General features: G+C 40.2%; 1 protein-coding gene across 1 annotated transcript in view; it reads right to left on the reverse strand.

Annotated features, from left to right (window-relative positions):
• Positions 1–22131, reverse strand: part of csmd2 (CUB and Sushi multiple domains 2) — a 290206-nt gene that overhangs the window by 171551 nt on the left and 96524 nt on the right. Inside the window, exon 5 of the mRNA XM_085395216.1 lies at positions 18007–18214. Coding sequence (XP_085251342.1) covers positions 18007–18214 — 208 coding nt within the window. The remainder of the gene's footprint in view (positions 1–18006; positions 18215–22131) is intronic.

The raw sequence follows: 22131 nt of genomic DNA on the forward strand, positions 1-22131 counted from the left end.
GTTTACTGCAAGCCAAGTAATTACAGCAGATTAATTTTTTTATACATTTACTTGCCTTTTTATTTCTTAGCTGTGACAATGCCAAACGGAAACTGTGATTTGTCTTTCAGGCTGATTGTTTAACCAAGGTAATCAGGAGGCATTTTTTTTACCACTGTGAGCAAAATATGCCAACCGCACTGTATAAACAATGAGTCATCTCTAAATTATATGACATCTAAGGATGCACATCGTTAACAACCACTGATAGACAACATATTATGATAAGTGGGATTTTCACTTTGTGGTTAAAAAGAAAACAATGATATTCACTTGTCAAAGGCCATTAGACACATTGTTTGCAATATAAATGTGTGATAGAGGAAAGGGCAAAGAAATATGAAAACAATAAAATCGTACCACTTCCTTCGTTTTGAACTCCAACCAAGAGAATTGAAAACAGACTGGGACTGTAACATGCAAGTATGTTAAAAGCTCTGTCCATCTTCCTTCCTCTGTCTTCCCTTTACACAGAAGACAAAGCATCACATAAATAATCCCACTGGACTCAATTAGGTAAATAAAATATGCGACTTTAATGCCCTGCCCATGAGCGCCCAAATATCGTCCCAATGAACACCATATTATTACCGCTGTGTGAGTATGTGCAGGTGCGCCTGTTTATATTCACAGTCTTCTGTCTTGGGATCTGCCCACAAAGCTCCCTGAGCAGTAGTGTGTGCTTGATAATTAGCATGAAATTCATCACTTCTGCGAACAAACGACTGGCTGGCACAGAGGGCTGCCTCGGGAAGGGATGAATGCTGTGAGTGACTATCATTTTCTACCTGTATTCAGCGATGACTAATGCAATGCCTGAATTTTTTTTTTTTTTTTTAATGTGTAAGTACAAGGTAATAACCAGAACACGCAGAAGACAGAGCAGTAAGGACCTTGTCCTACAGAACGAGCTAATATATATGCCAGAAATAACATGAAGATGAGACTTGGGGTTGGTTAGCATGGTTGGTTAAACCATGTTATGTAAATGGGAGAGAAAAAGACCAAATGATTCAATTTTGTTTTTAAACCTTTACAAATTCCCATAACCTGAGTCCAAATAACAAATCAACACTAACCGTGATATCCTAACTGGGTGCATACATACGAAATACATGCTAGATGTAAACTGTATACACACCCAAAAATATTTATGGCCAAAATATTAAATGCTAACTTTAAGTAATTAATCAAATCAAATTTGTTCCACAAATAAATGTCAAATGTTCAGTTTAATGGAATCTGGTCAAATTAAATGTTAAATTACACAATTAGCCAATAGCTTCTATATTATCATGTATTTAGATTGTTACATTTTCAGTCTTATTTGAAGCATCAAGATTTTTTTTTAATGAAATTTATGAGAGGAATATAAACAGCTAAAAAAAAGTTATATTATACTAAAATTGTTAAGATATACCATACAGTGCTGTATTTAAAGCTCTTTCCAACATGTTGTTGGTGACGCTTACTGTAACTAGACAGTCCAACAGCTCAGTTACTGTTATTATCTGTATTAGCCACATTTGCAGCTAATGTATTTTGATATTGAAAGGTTTTTACTTTGCCTTTGTTTCTTTTTAATGCAACAAGAAGAGCAAATAAGCATTGTATGTGTTACAGTCTGATGTCAGCATGGACACTTACACACAGCTTTATTCAAACAGATGTGGCTTGCAATGTGATGCTACATACATTAATGGCCTTTGTAGCCCACTACACACAGTTATCAGGTTTTTCATGGTCTCGTGTATTCTCACAAGTTTTTTGAATTTCCTCCTCCCGTTTGAATCATCAAATAGGAAAAGGAAATTTTACTCGACCGATTTTCATTTTCATTTCATTTTTCGGAGTGAAACAACAAATGGAATGGAGCTCCATAAACTCTATTTGACCTTGGTCTGATTTGGATACCCTGCGGCCATTTAGCCAAAGAAGTAGATTCTGATCATCTGGATATAGCGTTTTCAGCGGGAGAAACGTTTCATCACTCGTTCAAGAGACTCCTTTGGTCTTTTGGATCCTCCGTACCTATAGCACATCCTTATTGCTTGTCCCCCCCCTTCCGTACTAGTGCCAGTATTTGCTGTCCTGTGTCTCTGCATCTCTACAGTGGCTCCCTCTCTTTCCTTGCACCTTTGATGTGAGGACCACAGCTAAAGCCTGAGCTACAGTAATCTCCTGTGGGGTTTTCTGAGCCCTAACCAGGCCAAGGTTTGGAATTGAGAACTTGGCACAAAGAAAAAAAAGGATGAATATTGACAGAATATTAGAGCACAAAATGCATCATCAATTCCCTTTTAATGTGGTGCAGATAATGTGCTGCGGCGGCTTAATTTTTAAGGATTCTTTTTAAAAAATGGGTCACAAACTAGCTATATCTTAAAAACTATGCAGCAGAGATTCAAGACAGATCACTAACAAAGCTGTACTTATCCCATTAAAATGACAAAGCTTCCAGTTTGATAATATTTCAAGATTAAAAAAAAAAATCACAAAAGCATACATTTGTTAAACAAAGACGCCAGTAACCACGCAACCTGATAGGTAAGCGTGACAGTAAATACAGCTTTTAGAAGCATTAATGACATCAAATCTAACAGAAAAGCTAATACAGCATAGAAAACAAAGGCTTAGGGCACACTAATTACGGATTTTGGACAGTAAGCGTGCCATCAAGCACAAACTGTCGGATGGGGAAAAGATATACAACTCTCATAGGGTAGTGTAATATCTGCTTTAATGAACTGGGACAGAAAAGAACAAAAGGAAAAAGACTGGAAGAATCCCAAAGTGGAACTAAACCATTTGCTAATTTGGCACCAGTTTATATACGACCAGCATCTACAGGAGCAAATGGCCACAGAGACCTCAGGGCTTTCAGAGTTCTTGGAGAATTACCATGTAGCACTACTGAACCACAGAGGCAGTCCGGATAGACAGGTGATAGACGTGAAAAACAGTTGTTACAATGAGTGACAGCCTAATAGTTGATATTTTATTCTCAAAATTCTGCCCAGATAGCAAAGTCTCACAGATAATGACTTCTAGGAAGAGGAGTTCGTTAAAGTCACAAAGTCCTTTTATGCAGCAAGAATCCATTATGCTTATTAATTTACTTTCAAAAAAAGGATAATAATCATAATTCTTACTGTAACTGTTAAAGCCCTCAAATGCCACAAGCTGTCAATAAGAAAAGAATCTGGGCTGACAAGTCTAAAGTAGAAAATCCATCAAATAAAATGTCCATTAACAAGTGCAACACATTCATAATAAACTTAAATTAGCCATAAAAGCCCGAGGTGCCATTGTAGCTTTAAAAATTGCACCAAATAACAATGCCTTTCTTTCTTTTTGTCAACACTGAGAACATAGCTCATCGTCTATGGCAGCTAATTTTCCTCCTGCTCGTTGAGAATTTATTTTCTCTTTGACAGTAAAACGACTTACAGGAATCTCAGGCGTGTTACACTTACAGAAGTCTTTCAGAAATGATTTTTTTTTTAAGGTTTGCTACAATCTTGTAATCTCAAAAGTAAACTTCTTAATAATATTACAATTTCAAGCTGAAGTTAGAGTATCAGGTCAAGAACCTTTTAGACCCCAGCATGTTCTTACATTTGTATGTACTGTTTTAGAACCGTAGCTACAAAAAAACACCCAAACAAGTAACTTTGTGAAAAACAAAGAGTCAATACCCCCATTCCCTTACTAATGGCTTTTATAATAGCCAAAGAAAAGTCAGATTGCTCTCAAAGCAACACTGTTTATCTATTCTAATGGTGCCATTCATGGCACATTAAAAGGGGTAATTTTTCTTGTTGTTTTTGAAAAGAAAATACTAAATTATCGCTCTGAGTTAAAGCTCTATTAACAGCATGAAGGCTTTAAGCAAATGCACTTTGGATAAAACGAGAGGAAAAAAAGCACAAGCAAATTTGTCAAAGAACAGAATTCAAATAGATACTTAAATTCCAGTATTATGAGGTACGGCATACTTCAGCTCAGCCATCATTTAATTTACGCTGAAAAGAGATTTCATAACCATGGAAATGAATCAAAAGGTTTCTTCACATATTGTAGGTAATTACCCTACAGCTGAGTGCACCGCCAACACTGGGACTAATTATGAATACAATGGATGTAATGCAAGAGAACCAACACCAATTTATACTGACCAAGTAATTTCACAACATGCCCTTCTTAGCTCCAGAAGAATGCCAGTAATAGCTGCCTTTGGATAACGTGCCCTTCATTTTCGTGCGCGTGATGCAGGAACTCGTCAGGATTGTAGGTCTTAAAACTTAATTAACCATTCAGCTCTGGCACTGGTCACCAAGCAAACATACACAACACACAAGGGAATTAGGGCTGCCACGATTTGTCGACTAGTCACGATTACGTCGACTATCAAAATCGTCGACGACTGATTTAATAGTCGACGCGTCGTTTGAAGCTTTGTAAGATCCCAAAAGACGCAGGAATAAGTAGCAGGATTTAAGAGTGTAATAACGGACTGAAACAGAAGATGGCAGCACTGCATGTACAAGGATGCCAGCTGCCGTTAAACCCCGAAGAAGAAGAAGAAGAAGAAGAAGAAGAAGCAGCTGTGTCCCAGAATTCATAGCGCGGCCCAGCTTAGTTTCCAACAATGGCGGCAGCTAGTTAGTTTTAATATTACTCTTATTATTCTTTCTGGGTCACAAAATAAACGTTTAACATATTTTCAGGCGAGAATGTAGCTGTGTAAACCTCAAATATCGGCTCAGTTTATCAGGACACCACATATTTTCAAAAGCACTCCGACGTTTTCGGAGATGTCTGTTACCCACTAGCTCGATAGCTAGCCGGGGGCTAGGTCATTAGCGCGGTAAGAACACCGGACTCCCGGCAAATTGTTTTCAAACCCACCGCTGTCTTTCGCTACTCAGGTTAAATATATGAGTCACTTAGATAAATTAAAAATGTTGTTGTTTGGCTTTTTTTTTTTTTGTATTTTATTTGTTCCTGAGTAAATCAGTTTGTCTGAGATTAAAGTTATAGTTTTTACACAGCTGAATAAACGTCAAGCAGACAGCTGATTATCAGAAGTGTGAGATGCTGGAGAATATACTCCGTTGTCCTGTTATATTTTAGATAGCAAGGAGTTTATTAAACTTCACCGAAACAATCTGCAAATTTCATTAAAATTTAATAAACTATCATCTTGTCTTTATTTTTAGTTAGCACCTTAAAAGCTTAAAGCTGTAAGCTAATGATAGTTATATAAGAGCAGATGCTGCTGGTGCAATAAGCTGTAGTTTTACGTCCAGTGGATGATGATCTGATTAGTCGACTAATCGCATAAATAATCGGTGACTAGTCGACTATCAAAATAATCGTTTGTGGCAGCCCTAAAGGGAATGAAGTTATTATTATTAAAGTTAAAACATATATATATATATATATATATGCAATCCATTACATGTATCCCTATAAACCAATAGGTCATACTCCATTATGTCAGCAGCAGCATTAAGAGCAGTGCGAACAGGTCTCAGGTTATCCGGATGCAGGCCTGCAGCCGTGCCCACGTCCGTTGCCTTACCATGCCAACACTGTAAACTGATCACCAGTTGTTTATTAAAGCATATGCACAGGAAAAATGGCTGAATGTTTATACAAGCATTTTCATGTTGAGCCACAATATAGCCTCCACAGCTGGCCCTCTGTCAAAGGATCAGCTTTATCCCTGATCCATATCATCCATGCAAACAGCGCACTAATTAGCCATGCTAAGACAAATCACACTGTTTTTTCCTGGTTCACTGGCCACAGCACCTTCTGTAATCCTCTGTTATCACACAGTTGGGGAGGATAGTGCAGCTAATAATACTGTGATATTAGCAACACTGATCTGCAAGTGATAGAGCGAGACAGCGCTCGGCGTTAATTCTGTCTACACGAGGCCCCAGACCAGACTAATCCCTGTTTTAATTATTATTTTTTTCTTCCTTTGTACACTTCCCAACCCTCATCAATGTTCTCTAATCAGACCATCTAATTAAAAAACAGGAAGGGTGGCAAACAGGCACCCTCAGTGTCAAAAAAGACGGAAGGGTGTGATGTCAGTGGTAAATGAGCTGCACGTGTTGGCACGGGCGTAAAGCTGATCGCTTGTCCAACAAGACACCAGAGAGAGCAAACACCACCCTTGGCGTGTATGTGTGCATACGTCCGATTAAAAAGCCAACACCTAGAAAAGCAGATCACCTAAAGAATGAAACTGTTTTTGATGTTTGATGACTAAAAATTAAAAAATTCTGATGTTAAAAATGAACTTGCTTACAAACTCCTGCCACCCAGGGGCGCATTATATTAGAGCTTACTCGAGATAACGTTTATTTATTTATTTTGGATGTCTTTCTGTCACTGCTTCTGTCTCATCTCGTCTGTGAGGAGAGTGGGATTAAGAAAGATTGCAGTGCTGTGGGATCAATATGATCCAGACACCTCTCTGGCACTCTCCAAAAATCTCTACCAAGCAAAAAGCCACTTACAGAAGGAGTCTAGTGGGTCATATAACCACTGTGCTGTTTGAGCTTTTACTTCACCTCTAAAAAGGAACAACTGCATTTGCAATGAGTTTATTTGGTTATTTAAAAAAACACATCCCTCTGCTTTAAATGGTTCATACCATACGCGCAACCATTCACACTGCTGTAGAATGAAAAACTTCAAAATCATGTCACCAGTTTTCCATGTACGGGTTCGACAGTGCAGCTTAGACTTTCCTACGGTGAATTTCAACACTGCCTGTCACCTTTTGCCTCCCCACGTTTATTGATGCAGTTGGGAAGAGTTTTTATGGAGGCTCACGGCCGTGCAGCCTGTAATTGCCGGTCAAGGCACGTTCACCAGAGTTCATAAAGGTTCCTCTGTAAATATATTCAGGTTGGCCTAATGTCACCTCATACAAAAAGACAGGCTCTGTCTGATGAATGGGAAGAGGACGGGTATTTCATTGCCACACAAACACACCCCACAGTAGCACCAGACGAGTGAATTCATACCGACTGTACAAACTCCGGCATACACACATGCAACCTGTCCTGCTGTCCCAAAGAAGATTAAGATATATTACACTCCAAACCACTAAGCATGCCCTTGCTTTATTTCACCTTGCAGGTTCCCTCATTTTCCTCTCCTGATCCTTCTTTTCTTCTTTCATTACCAGCCACTAATGCGAGCTTTCCAAGCCTAAAATGCAGGGATATTTAGCCATGAGTCTCAAATTGTGTAGAACAAGACCTTCACTATGTGAGTAATACTGTCCTCTGAGGTGAGAATGACTAAGCCTAAAAAGCTAGTGCATCAACTCAGGAGTCCAGAGTGGGTTAGCTTTAAAGCTACTTACTGTTATTTTTAGAGATTTTAGTCAAATGTACTGTTTTCAATTATGAAATTATAATAATAAATACTAAATACAAGCACTTATTCACAGACATAAGATCACTCCACTACTATCGACACAATGGTGCTTAATTTAATGAAAGCAAGCAGAGTTGGTTAAAAAAAATATATAAACTATTAAGATACACATTATAAAATGCAGTTTTTTGCCTTTCTTGTTATCTATATTTCCATTTATGGAAAAACTGGGGATGTCACAAAGACAGAAGGGATGTGTTGCTGTTGAGCAATGACCCAGATCAGACAATGACATGTCCGTCCACTCTGGGGATGCTCAGGGACCAGATGTTCTGCTGTTACTGCATCAGGGTCACACTGCAAACAAAGATATTTTTTTTATTCCTCTTTGTTGTCATAGCAACAACCAATTATATGTTAAATAACTATAATAATTAATTTAATTGTATTAATGTTGATCAGATGCTAAGTTCTTACTAAGTTCTTTGTCCTTTTTCACTTGTGTCTGGTTTGGATGTTTAAATTTAGCTTAACAAATTACTAATCATATAGGTGTCTCTGAGTGGCCAGTAATACGATCACCTCATATAAACATCACTATAAGACAACAAGACCTTTTATGCTCAAGGGCTTTATCCTGAGCACAAATTCACAGTTTCAGACTAAATCCTGGACTACTTTCAAGCACTTGTGGAACATGCAGTGCAGCAGAACCATTTCAAGTGCATGTGTATGCAGTTACACACAGCATCAAACAATCGGGCCTAATGGAATGACTTTGCTGTACTCATCCTTGCAGTCCTGCTTTTACAATTTAAAATGAAACTCCATTTTCCTCTGTGACAGACCACTAACTGCAGCACTTTTGGCCAATTGATTTCATACATTGCTTTCCTTCTAAGCCGCTCCTCTTCCCACTACTTCTTCCTTTTGTTTTATCGGAGCTAATTACTGTGATTGATTAATTGACCGAAGTGACACCCCTTACAGCTCTGTGACACCCAGTGCTGCACCAATCATACTTGGAGAAAGTTAAAGGAATAACAACCTTTTTTTAGGTTGTCCTGAGAAATTGCCGTTATTTTTATTTCACTTTTCCTTTTGTTAACTGCTTTAAAAAAAAGGAAGGGAGAGCAGAAATATACAGACTATGTGCCACCAGCAGAAATTCAAATTAATTCAACTTTATTTAAATAGTCCCAAATCACAACAACAGTCACCTCGAGGTGCTTTATATTGTGAGGTAAAGATCCTGCAATTAATGTCAAAACAGTGGAAAGAAAGAACTCTCTTTTAACTGGAGAAACATTCAGCAGAACCAGGGTTAGGGTTAACTGATCCTACACTAACTATATGCTTTATTTAAGAAAAAAAGGAAAAAATTAAGCCTGATCTTTTTAGGGAGGGTTTCTATCTCCCAGATCTGGCAGCTTGTTCCACAGAAGAGGTGCCTGATTGGGATTCATCTGTATGTTGCAGGTATGTGCTTATGGACCTCAAACATCAGGGTGCTCAGACGCCCAAGGGTACAAAACCCTGGCAGAGAACAATGGTGTTGACCAAAAGCCGTCAATAAATATAAATTTCCATTCAACGTCTTTTGATCACACCACAACAAAAGAGCCTCTGAAGTAAACCATCCTTCTTAAGGTTATCTGCACTTGACCCAGGACGTGATTTAAGGGATCAAAGCAAGCTGTGGATGAAGCATCAGTAGAAGCTGCAGATCAAACATGAGCGTAAAACAATTAGTTTCACAGGGGTGACAGATGATGAAAGACAGAAAACAAGAGCATCATTGTGGTTTTGACCATACTGATAGATGACCTTTCTCTGTTAATATAATTAGTTAAATAATTAGAAAGGAAGAAGGAAGACAGACGTGACTGTTAAGCAAAGACGATGAAAAGCTTCGGGGATTACAACTAAAAAACTGTAAAAAAAAAACAAAACTTGGATTATTTCAAAAATATGTTTTGTTATTGTCATAAATGCACTACTGCAGTGATGCGGACAGTACTTTAGTATTCAAGTTCTCCCTTGAAGCCGCGATGGAAGAGGTGTTTATTAAAGTTATTTCTGAAATATTTTTGGCATAAATGAAATGATATATCTTTAAAAAGACATCCAGTCCATTTGGAGGCCCAGGGTGCCAGTGTTTGTAACTTAAATATGCCTCTGTGTACAAATTATAAGCCATTAGTGCATCTATGTGATTGCTAAAAGCAACATATTGGATCCCAACGGTGCAGTGCTTGGTAAAAACAACTAAAAAGACACCCAGTCAGGGCAGAGTGATCTGCCACATTACCTCCAACCTCTGTGTGCTCTCTGGTGTCACTGGGATGGGGGTGAGGTAACACATGGCTAGACATGCTTACACAGACACTGGCGCACCGGCTGCTCCGGTTTACATGGAATATTGACTAATAAGCTGCTGCACCTGCTGTTTTTAAACATAACACGGATGATCAATGACAATTAAAGCTGCATATTAGTCACCAATCTTCATGTGTGCTGAGGTGTAATTTTGACAGTGGAACGGAAATAGTCACCTTGAGAAAACACAGGTATGCACATGCAAGCCAGGGAGGTTGATAGAATCCATGGCTGAGCTTTTCTTTGTTTTGTTTTTTGTTAACCTTACTCTCTGCACTCAAACATACCCTCTCCTCTCCAGCTCTTAGCCTGAGCAATGTGACAGAGTGAGTAACACGGTGTAGAGTGCTGGGGTGAGCCAATCTGCAGCATGGCACCAGGTGTTGGAGATAATGTTCAGCTGGAGAATTTCTTGGCGGGTGGCACAAACTTCATCATAAATGCTGCTTTGATCAATGGCACGTTGCAGATTGAGTCCTCAACCAAGTGCTGCTGCTCATAAATCTGAACTCCGGCAAACTTTGAAGGCCCACAGTGGCGTGACTGGCAACAAGAGCTATTGATCCAATGGTCAAGCAAAGGCTAATAAGCAAAACTGTGCTTGAGTGTAGAAAGCTAAAAAAAAAATAAAAATACACAATGGGAGCTCAGACATTCAGGAACAAGCAGAGCTAAGATTTTGACAACTGGTAGGCAAAAAATAAAGTTTAAAGGCAGACACAGCTACGGTCTGGAGGTTAACAAAGAAACCATGTGTGTGTAAGATAGAAAGAAACTGAGATACAGCTGCTGCTAAATAAGAGGGCGTGACATTTGTAGACAGATAGCGCATCTTTTCATTGCCTCTGATGTGAGATCCTTGAGGTGTCAGGGCATCATAACCATTAGCCCTGAGGTATTTTTCATTTTAGTCCCATAAGCTTTTAAATGAAAAAGTTTACAAGAGTGCAGTTGTGGGACTTTAGTTATGCAGACAAGCCTTTCCAATAGAACATAAATCCACATCCAAAAGTGATGCATTATATATTACTTGTTACTTAATGCATGGCGTTAATTATTCCCTGGAGAAATGAATTTGTTAAACCACTGGTTACATTACTTTTGCATTACTCTGTAACTTGGTGTGAGATACATTGCCATATAGCCATTTAGCAGTATAAGCCTCAGGCAACAGTCCCACACACTGACATAAATCCTGATCCTAATGAAGACAAAAAAAAAAAAAAATCTCCCCTTTGGTATTTAAATATTAACACAAAACTGACAGCAACGCTGAAAACCAGCCCAAAGAGCACTTAACGGGGCTCGGCAGCAATTCTACTGGAGAAGTGTGAATGCTGTAAAGCTATAAGCCTGACCATCACTACTGCTTTTGTTACCTGTTGAAGATCAGGCTCTTTCTACTTGGCTGAGCTCGGTATGCACGAAGCTGTTAAATCTCTCTTCTTTATTAGCCCAGGAAGTAGATCGTGTTCATCTGGACTTTACGTTTTTAGTGGGAGAAATGTTTTCATTTTTCAAGAAATGAGCTTTCTACATGTGACATTTTCTTACCATCATGATTAAGCACACATCAAGATGCTTTGTGTTAGCATGTGATGTTGCAGAAACTGTTTTGCAGCAGTTGCTTCTGTCCTGGGTGAAATTTGCACTTTGTGATCACATTCTTGTCCCTAGCAAAAAGCTGTGGACAGCTCTACCATCTTTCTACTCCGTCCACATGGTCAGTTAAGTGATTATAGCACAAGTGTGCAGAAAAAAGGCAAAGAGAAAAACAGTAAAAGCCAATAGTCAAAGGAGCTTGCAAAGAAAAGCGTCTGGACTTCTTTAATTTGCTTGAAGACCCACACCCAGTTTCACACCTTTCACACCTTGGCTCAGGCGATTAGAGGATCATCAGGGGGTCCTTTTGTCCCTCTGTGGGGGGTCACTCCCACTAGGTTTATATCTGGGACTCTCCACCATTTGACCTTAGAACTGAAGAAGCTTCTCGGATGAGAGGTGAAACGTCTTCAAGCAACTTAAAGAAGTCCAGACGCTTTTCTTTGCAAGCTCCTTTGACTACGATGACCTGGATGACTGAGAACCTTCACAGACAGTAAAAGCCAATACTTTGAAACCTGTGTTTCAAAGGCAAATCTTTCCATATGGTACGGGTAGCAAGCTTAACTCTTGAAAACTTGCCATATCTATCACTTTCTACCCATTTTCCTGAGCTTACTTTTATCTTAGATGATCTGTACGCGGGATTTCCGATAACAGCCCCGGTTACTGGATTTCAGTTGACAAATTAGACCATTAAAATCAGCCATTAAAATGCCTTACAGTAACAACACAGTTACGAGACACAATGTCTGAGAAACAAAGACACTGAGACACTGAGAAGGAAAGTTGTACCAGTGTGACATGACCTGCCTAGCGATTTGGTGATTTATGGATAAAGCTCCGAAGCAAAACGTTTGCTTTACTACAGCAGCCGGTTTTGTGCAAAAACAGGGCCGAGCATAGGAAACGGATAAGAAATGTATTTAACATTCACAATGAGAAAAAGCGCCCACTCAACCGTGACACAGTACACATATTTATGCAAAATGCCCCTCCATACGCTGCTAATGACCTGTATTCAGATGCTGGAAATCGCTGTCTGTGTGCCCAAATGTACATATAATTGTGTTTTAACCCTTTAAGACCTACCATAGAACCAAGTCCGCCAGAGCTTATATTATATTTTTACATGCTGTGGAGCCATTTTTGGGAGCATTTCAAGTTGCTATACATCAATACAACCATTATAGCCCAGATTTTAATAATATGTATTCATTAAGTGCATAGTAATTACATAAATTGCAAAAAAGTGCAATAAACTACAAAAAAATTGAAAATCGTTTTTGCTTTTTTAACATATATTTGTAGTTAGAGAAATTTAAGAGTCTTATCCCTCAAAACTGTAATTACAAAAACGTTGCACAAAATAGTTTCCCACCACAGGAAATTTATTTTGAGTGTCTTCATAGTTTTATTTTTGAAATACACCAATTTTTATACACTGCAGGAAAAACGAAAATAAATATTATACTGCAAATTTGCAAAAAAGCAGCATATGCATCAAAATAAACTATTTCCAGCAGTGCAATATGAGTCCTAAGCATCCCAGAAACGACACAGAAAGTCATAAAGTCAAAGATAACTTTTAAAAAGAGCAGTATAGGCCCTGAGGCCCTGATCGCAAAAAAGACTACATTTCCGCGAAAATGACGTCACTTCCGGTTTCGGGCAGGTAATGGCGGAAATCCAAAAGTTCGCGCTGACGTCTATTCCAACGTAGGAAGTGTTTTGAACAGCTGATCAGATCGGTAAAGCGTGTTTCTGGAATATTATGTTTTTGTTCCTGCAAGCGCTTTTTATGCAGTTTTTGCAAAGCTTTATGTGGAAGGAAACCGTGACCTAGGACAAGCTGATGGCATCAGATGTAAGTACAACTCCTCCGGTTTCATATGCAAAAAAATATTTTGCGCTAGCTTACGTGGTTGCAGTGCTACTGGGATTTAAAAATAGTTACGCATAACAGAGCGTTCCCGCTCCGATCGGCTCTAAAGGGTTAAAGCAAAGCATGAGTGCGTAATCACCTTTTCTTGCACTGTCAGTCAAACGCTGTTCACCGGAGAAGCCGCACAATCACTCACTTCCACACACACTCTCGCCGTGACCGTTTTATAACATAAAAAAATAGCAGCTTTGCAGAGGAGTCCCAGTGGGAGGGTGTGACTAATGAATGTGTTTTCCTCATGGCGAACAGCAGTTGGCATGTTCATGACACATCTGCATACGGTAACAACTCTCACAGCTGTAATACAACATGCACATGACTGTATACAAAGCAGGAAAATGATCATCTTGAGTAAAAAAGCTGAGTTTAGGAAATCTCACGAGCCCTGACATGGAAAAAAAACAAGTTTTCCACTGTCTTTTATAGAAGGAGAAGAAAGAAGCATTTATCTCCACAAAAACGAAACACACTCATTTCTCTGGAAACAAAAGAAAAACAGCCCCCGGACTTAGAAAGCTTTTCCAAAGACCACTCATTCACTCACTCACTCACTCTCAGGTGAGTCAACCTAACAGCCAATCAATATATCCAGTGTTCTGCACTCCTCTCCGGCAACTCTTTATCTCTTTCTGCCTCTCTCGTACACACACGGACGCGCTCCCATCGCCAGGTTGGGACAGGTTGACACAAATCAGCACGCCGGGGATAATCCATAGGCTGGCTAAATGTCAGCGTCTCAATTCCATAAAGGCGTGGAGTTAAAACAGACACGAGAAAGCAGGAGGTTACCTAGAGGGATCAAAACTCAATGGGTTCTCAGATCTCCAAACAGGAAGAAATAAGTTGCATTTTCCCAGGGAGCAATGTGTTGTCAGAGATGGATGCATAAAGAAAGAAAAAAAATCACCTGGGAAACAGAAAGAGTTTGCAAAAGTTACCAAGATAGAAAAGAAAAAGATGATTTAAGTTTTTGTTTGGAAACACTTTCTTTAAAATGGTGCAATCGCTTAACTGTGATGTGGCATTTTTTTTACATAATCTTTTTTTGTAGAACCGAGGGAATAAAGCCAATATTCAGACTTCTTTCAAGTACAGATTTAGGCACTTTATACTCTCTATTTACAGTATTCAAGCTGCTGTGGGAGTTCCTTTCAACATCTCAAGAGAGCACTGCTGGTAGATGAAAATGTATTATAGTGCTTTGAAAAACAATTGAGCACCTAAGTAAATTACAAGTCAAATAGCTGTGAGTTCCACTTAGTAGCTAGTGGGCAAATGAGGATCTGGCAATTGGTTAGCATCGGGCATTATTTACATTGCCTCAAAGTGGATGGTGATGGGGAAGAAAATCAATGTGGATGCAAACAGTGTAATAGCAGAGTAATGTGTTCCCCTGGGCAAGCAACAGTGAAGAAGTCCTGTCAGGGTACCGCTGAGCAGAGGCAGAATTCACCTAATTCACTTGCCATTTTTACCAGGCCTTTCCCGCTGCCACATTCAATCCACATGCACATCTCAGCTTGTGGAGCTGGTGTTCAGAGCTGTCTTTTTCTGCCGCCTCTTCAGAATGCTAATTCCGTGGAACCGCCAATTAAAGTGCAGGATGGTAGAGATCGCATCCTATCAAGATCACATTCAGATATTCACAGAGGTGACGTCCTTGTTGGTGAATGATGGTGTTAATTGTGATTCGTTCTCTCCCTTTACCAACACATATACAAACAAACGTGAGCGCAACAAAGAAACTCAGAACATGCAAGCTTGACTTGCTTTAGTTTAAAATGCTGTGGATCGATCTGGGAAGCATGGTTTTGACCACGATCTCTTGGCCCTTCTTTTTTGTGTCAGATCAATGAACCTGTCAGTCAGGTATCAATCAATAAAGTTCAGACAGATTCCCACATATTGAACAACGGCTGCAATCGGATAGAGGGAGACCGACATCACCCACTCAAGAACAAGAAAGCGTTCTAGTCATTTGCAAATACCAGTAATTTATAGTGATATATTTCTTAAAGCCAATGGAAAGCAATACAAGATTGAAAAATGTAAAAAAAAAAAACAAAAACAAGTATTCTCATATTAGCGACATGACCCTTTGGAGCTAAACTGTAAACCATAAGATCTGAAATACAGAAACAGCTTTTAAGCTTAGCAGCTGTGTACACACCAGTGTGATGAAATCAGAGAGCGTATTTGCATGATGAGGAAGAGAGAGAGATCATCAACCGTCAAGCCCCGCTGAGTTGAAGGTTCACTGATCCTTTCATTCACTGAGAGCAGAAAGGCTTTAGGTCAGCGTCATCAAACAGCCAAGCCTGACCTCTCTAATTGGCCACCAGCTGAGTTTTCAATCCTTGCACCCATCTCTCAACCTTACGTCCACCCTCTTCTTCAAAGGTCCTGCCCTTCCTTTCACACGTCATCACTAGTGTCTGCTCATTCCTTTACTGCTGTACCATAGCATCCCTCTTTTGCCCTCACCAATCAGCCACAACATTAATAATAATCTTTGTCCTCTTCTTGGAGAGTTGTTGAGAAAGAAGCGTTGAGCTTCACACAAACACACGAGGTTACAACCCTCTTCTCAAATCATCCCTGAAAGAGTTTTTTTTGGCCAGGCACATTAAGGAAAACCACTGCCATGAGGATGCACAATGTTTAGGTTGGTGCCCAAGCTAAATTAAAATGAATTCCAAGACCAAAGGTTTACAAGCAGAACAACGCCCTGAGCATCACATCGCCTCCTACGGTTTATCTTCTTCTCATATTGTATCCTGCTGCTATCTTTTCCCTAAGTAAACCAGCACCCAGCTGCTCACATTATGTAGCAGAAAATGCAATTCATAAGACCGGGCCACATTCTTCCATAGTAATACTCGCTGTGATTCACTTCACTTTCTCCACATCCTTAGTACTCCCTGCTCACTACCTCGACACATTGGAGGTAAAGTGGGCTGATGAGTTTTTAAAAATGAGAAAAAATAGCCAAAACTTTTACAAATCAGTGGTACAGTATGTGGGTAACACTTAAGCTAGCGAAACAGGAGAAAAAAAGTGAAACAATAGATGCAAGCCAGCTTGTCTGCATCGTGTCCTCTGTCTCTTGTACTTCCTTTTCCTTCCAATGTGCATGATCAACTGTGACTTGCAGTATCCATCACTTGCCAAAGCCCTTCTGCCACCTCTCTAGTGACTTACTCCCTTCTGCTCTTCCTTGTTCTTTAAGACAGCAAAGCCATGCTGCAGGTGCACTACCATAGACGCCACTGGCAACAACTGCCACAAAGATGACACAGCCAGTAGAGAACTGGGCGCTTCCCCATGACAACATAGAGCAAATCAAAGTCTAGGACAAGAAGCTGATGACATCGTAAAATATGCAAAAGAAGCACAGTCAGGCGGCGGTCTGTGGGAGCCCAGGAAGCGATCAGCTCTCCACTGGCCAAGCAAAGATTCAACGAGACTTTAATATCAGACTACTAGGCAGAATTTTTTCAGTTCTAAGACCGCTCAGAGTCAATCAAGTTCTTCTTGGGAAGTATTTTTGCTTAACTACTAAGTGAATGAGTGAAACCGACATGAGGTTTCCTGGGGCCTCTCACTCTGAGATGACTTCTCATATATTCTTTCTGAACCTGTTTCCCTTATCAACAGTCTTTTTTCCCTCCTCTCTGTCTCTCAGAGCCTGTGTCTCAAGTGTTAAATAGCTTGTCCTTTCCTGCCAACTGCCTGTGGCTCTAACTCCAAAGTCTTCTGTCTTTCTTTTTTTTATCTGAGCTGTCTGTCTCCGACACGATCCTGAAACTAAACCTGCATTTTTATATTATATCCGAGACAAAGGCAGCATGGCAGATTTTCCTGATGCATAAAAATGCATCTACCTGTATTCAACCAATATATAAATATATATTTGTTTTTCAAGCTAAGCTTGGCTATGTGTGGTCTCGGAAGGCACAAAACGCCGGTGTGTATGTGTGAAAGAATATATCTGTTTGCAACAAATCTTTAAGCGGCAGTGAAAATATATTAAAGTGTAGCTGAAAGTGTGAATGCTTTAGCGTGCATGACCGTTTGTGCTCACGCGGGCTTCTCTCTGTTTCCGCGAGAATGGGGGTGAAACAACACTTTACGGCTGGCGGTGGTAATTGAGCTCTCTAATTACTTCCTGAGCTGAGAGAGTTGTCAGAGAGAGGAGGAGCTGCCACAGATGGTGAGAGACCCACGCTGACGCCAGGACATCCTATCTCTTCATCATTAGAGTCGAGCATGTGTGTTTGTGCGAGACTGAGTAATCGAGAGAATGAGTGCGAGCGTGTGACCATGATTGAGTGTTCAAATTACACTTTAGAACCAGAGACCATATGATATACCCAGGCTGAGTTTGTAATATAAAAGCTAGGTGCTGCCTATCAAACAAATTACTGTTATTGCCCTATTTCATTTTGAAGCTAGTACCAGCTATGATCCAGCTCCACCAGACCTACATACAGTAACACCGATCCACTTCCAACCATACTTCACCACACTCATTCGACCACCTGAAAAAAAAGCCTGCATGCCTGTGGTGCATTACCTCTCCCCCCTTCTCAGCTCTCTCCCCAGATAAATGCCGCAAGCTGACTACTCACCATTGCGAAGAACCTTCAGTGCCGCTGACCTCCAACAGATCATAATCATCCTCCAGCTGAAAGTCAGAAAAAACCAGGGCAATGGTGTCTCCTGGCTCAGCCAGCACAGTCCAGGTGCAGTCGGCATTGTTGTTATATTCAGATGGGTAATTGGGAGTAGTTATCACCCCACTCTGGCCCCGCAGTGTCCCTCCACATCCGTCATCCGCTGCAGAGAGAAACAGAGTTGTGAAAGAATTAATATCAGAAGAAAAATCTTTGCAAAACAAAAATAATCACAGACACGTGAGTGTGAGGTGTACCGATCGCTGAATGTGTACAGAGGGGTTGCGCAGATAGATAATGGTGGTGGGGATTAACGTTGGTCGACGTGTTCGGCAACAACTCGTCACTCAAGGTGATTTTTATATAGTTTCTCTACGTTGGTAGTAAAATGATAGCATTATTATGAGGTTGATAATAAATGAAATCTGCCTTGGTATAGTGTCACACCACACCCTCACACCCACATATAACCAGTACTTGCAACACAAGTTTATTCAAGGACTTACATGACCTTTAGAGTTATTGTGTGTTTGTGTGTGTGTTCGGAACAGTTACTTTGATCCATCGTAATCATCAAATGATTAAAAACAGGAGGACATTTGTGACTGCTGATTTGATTTTTTAAATCAAAGCGTAATGTGACTGTGCGTGTGCAGGCACGTTCATTTATTTCGTCTCCTTAACTTTTTTTGTTTTTTCCCCACGGTTCTCCACTGTGTGTGGGAACCGCAATTGAAGAGTGCAGGAGTGACAGGTGAGATATTTTACACAGAAAGGGCAAAACAAACTGGCAAGAATCTGGTAAGGACAAAAATGCTTTGATCTCATACTCTTTTAGCTGTTCAGCTGATATCCATCCACTTATGTTAACTAAGCTAAATCTATCAGCTGTGAAAGTCAGCATCAAAATGTTACTTCATACTGAAAGTGTGAAATAAACTCCTGGTTTGCATGTTTGTCTTTCATTCATGCCTTATTTTTTTGTGTTTGGGAACACACATTGTGCGTCATGGAGGGTGGATAGTACTACCCCAGGGGTGCATGTCAGCCTTCCATGCTGCCCACACCAATGCTATTGGTAATCAGAGATGCCACAAAGAGATATGAGGAGTCAGGAAACCCTAGTGTACAGACAACTGGCAAGCAGCTGGCGAGCGAGGTAAGTTAAACGCTAATAAACAAACTGCAGCTTAACTGCAGTCAAAGGTCACGTTTGACTGTTGAAGCTATCATAATAAAATTTGATGGGGTAGTTTCTGGCTTACACAAAATGAGTTCATATTGACAAAAATCCCTCTCAAACATGGTTAATGCCTTTTGAAAATGGACGCTATTTATATATTTTTATTCTCCTATCAGGGTCTTGGAAGCAAACTTTTCCAATGACAACAATTATATGATTTATTTCAACATCTTCCAAAATTATATTCTATAACTTTTTTAGTCCATTTCTTTGGAAAAGAACCTAGGCGGTACCGTAAACTTTCCACCTGTTAGGAATACATTTATAAGATATACAAGGTGAATATCATGTAAGAAGAGAACTTTTAATTAAGGATTTTCCAGTATACTGATTGATACAGGACTGCCAACAAATATGAATGCAATTACTGAAGAAAGGCTAATAGGACAAGAAAACATCAGCACACAGATGAAAACATCTGTAGATGTCTCAGTTTCCATGACACCAAACAAACAAACTATCTTGAAACTGTTTTGAGACCAGCATCATAAAACTGTTTCAATTCATTTTTTAAAAATTCCTACAATCAGTCGACCCCCTGTGAATGAGTGCTTGGCAACAGTAGGAAGGAAAAACTCCCTTTTAACAGGAAGAAACCTCCAGCTGAACAACACTCAAGGAGAGGCAGCCATCTGCCACAACCCATCAGAGGTGAGGTACACTGGGGGTTACTCACCACTTTTAACATAGAGAGTGAAAAGTGATAAGCCAAGAAACGCTCAGTGCGTGATGGAAAGCCCCCAGCAGCCTAATATATACCATAAGAACCACAAGTAAGCCTGCAGTCTGAGAGCAAAGTGTTCTGTCGGGGTGATATGGTGCTTTGGATAAAGTCTTCAATAAGATGGGGCTTGATTATTTAAGAACGATGATGTGAAGATTTTAAATTTGACTCTGGATTTAACACGGAACCACTGACCAGCAACAGATATGGCTTCCTAGCCTTATTTATTGCAATTTACAATAACAATAATAATAATATTTTTTCCTCTTTTTTTACATTTTATTTATTTTTTGGCTACACATTATCTTTCTGCCGCAGGCTCAATTGCATATTTCCAAGCTCAGAAGCAGGAAATTGTGTAGTGAGTTACAGCATATTGTTCCTTTGTCTGCAATTTTTGCCATAGGCCAGAGAGAAAGAAGTCATAGGATTTCAAAATGCCCTACAGTGCTCTTACAGTCGTCAGGAAGCGGGGAAAGCAGCATGATGCAACTTAATGCAACGTGGGGGGAAGTGATTAAATTCTGATTAATTCAGATTTGTGTTAATCAAAGCAACTCTTTCCCGCCTCAACGGTGCTTTAAGGAGATCATTAAATAATAACGCATGCATTTAAAATGTTGCCAGGTTAACTCCCCATGCCAGCTTCTGATATGTTCATTACAGCTGTGAACAATGCAGCATGTGACACTGCCTGAAATACAGCCTTCTTTCATTTATAGATCAGTTCACAAATCTGTGAACAGAGGGGACACGTCAAAAGAAGTTTTGAACGACACTTCCACAGTACTTGTGAAGGGTGTGTGTGTATGCGTGCATGTGTGAGTGTCTCTGAGGACATATCTGCATCACCGTGGAGTGGGATTCATTATATCGAGTGGCCAACTAGCTGTGTGTGGCGGTAAAGAAGGGAGGAGGAGATCAAAAGTGTCTGGCCCTGTCTATCATCCACTCTACCTGTCACCACCACACTCCCCCTGAGGGAGGGCAGGAGAGTGTACGGGCGAGTGGAAACCTGTGAGGTGTGAACCTCAATAGAAGGGAAACTACGACAGAAGGGGGAAAAGAAGGGGATGAAGAGGATGACAGGTGACATGCGAGGCTGGGTAAGGGAAAAGTGCAGGAGGAGAGTGGACGATGAAGAGAGAAGAGAGGCGCATGGCGGGAGGGGCGAGAGGTGATCGTTGCAGTTGGAGTGACAGGAAGTAGAATGCAGACAGAAAAAAGGATAAGGAAGTGCATTGATATTCCACACAGGACTGTTTCTTCACACTTGAAGGGAAGTCTCCGACTCCTCACTCTTGCCTTCACCTTGACTTTTCCCCGTCACTCTCTGAATTTTTGCAGCCGGCACCGGCCGATGCAAGCACTGTACGACAACGGAGCCAAAGCGGGTTGTACCCACAGAGTATATGAAGCCAAAGCCCGCTCCCCAAAAAACTTCTGAACCGTTCAGTATGTGAGGTGTGCAGAAACTTATTTAATTTTTTTCTTCAGTCAATTGTAGATGTCAGACTGCTTCCCACGGTTGAACAGTGCATTTTTCAGCCTGTCACTTAGGATGTCATGGTTCTCTATTAAATGTTAGGAGCTGCTTCGATTGCTCTGAGAGTCATGGCAAGATATAAGACATAAGCATGACTGATGCATGCAAGCTATAAAAACACATTAGTGTTTAATATGCATCCAGAAATCAATCCTTATATAAGACCAGCAGAAATCGTGAAAGCTATATCTGGGACTTTCTAATTACATGTGACCGACTACAACTAAAAGTCAGAGTGTCTTTGCAATAAGCAGGATAATGGATGCGTACACACCAAACATAAAAAGTTGTGTCAGTGTGATGCTGCAGGTATGTGCACTGACATTTAGAACTTGTCAGAAGTAAGCTTATTTCTGGAAAGATATGCAGCAAAAAAAAAAATAGCAAGAGAGATGAGGCGTGGGTCTGAGCACAGAAAAGCTCAGAAAAGGGCGACAGTGGAGATGGAAAGGGTGTTAAAATCTGAATAAAAGACTGATGTTAAATCCTTTATAAGTGTACTCATATGATAAGCAATGACATTTCTCACAGCTAAAGAAAAAAACAAATTGGGCACAAGACAGGAAA

This window comes from Rhamphochromis longiceps, linkage group LG22, assembly GCF_057381845.1.
Source record: "Rhamphochromis longiceps isolate RC_006_pf linkage group LG22, R_longiceps_female_GT1.1, whole genome shotgun sequence".
Classification (NCBI taxonomy): Eukaryota; Metazoa; Chordata; class Actinopteri; order Cichliformes; family Cichlidae; genus Rhamphochromis; species Rhamphochromis longiceps.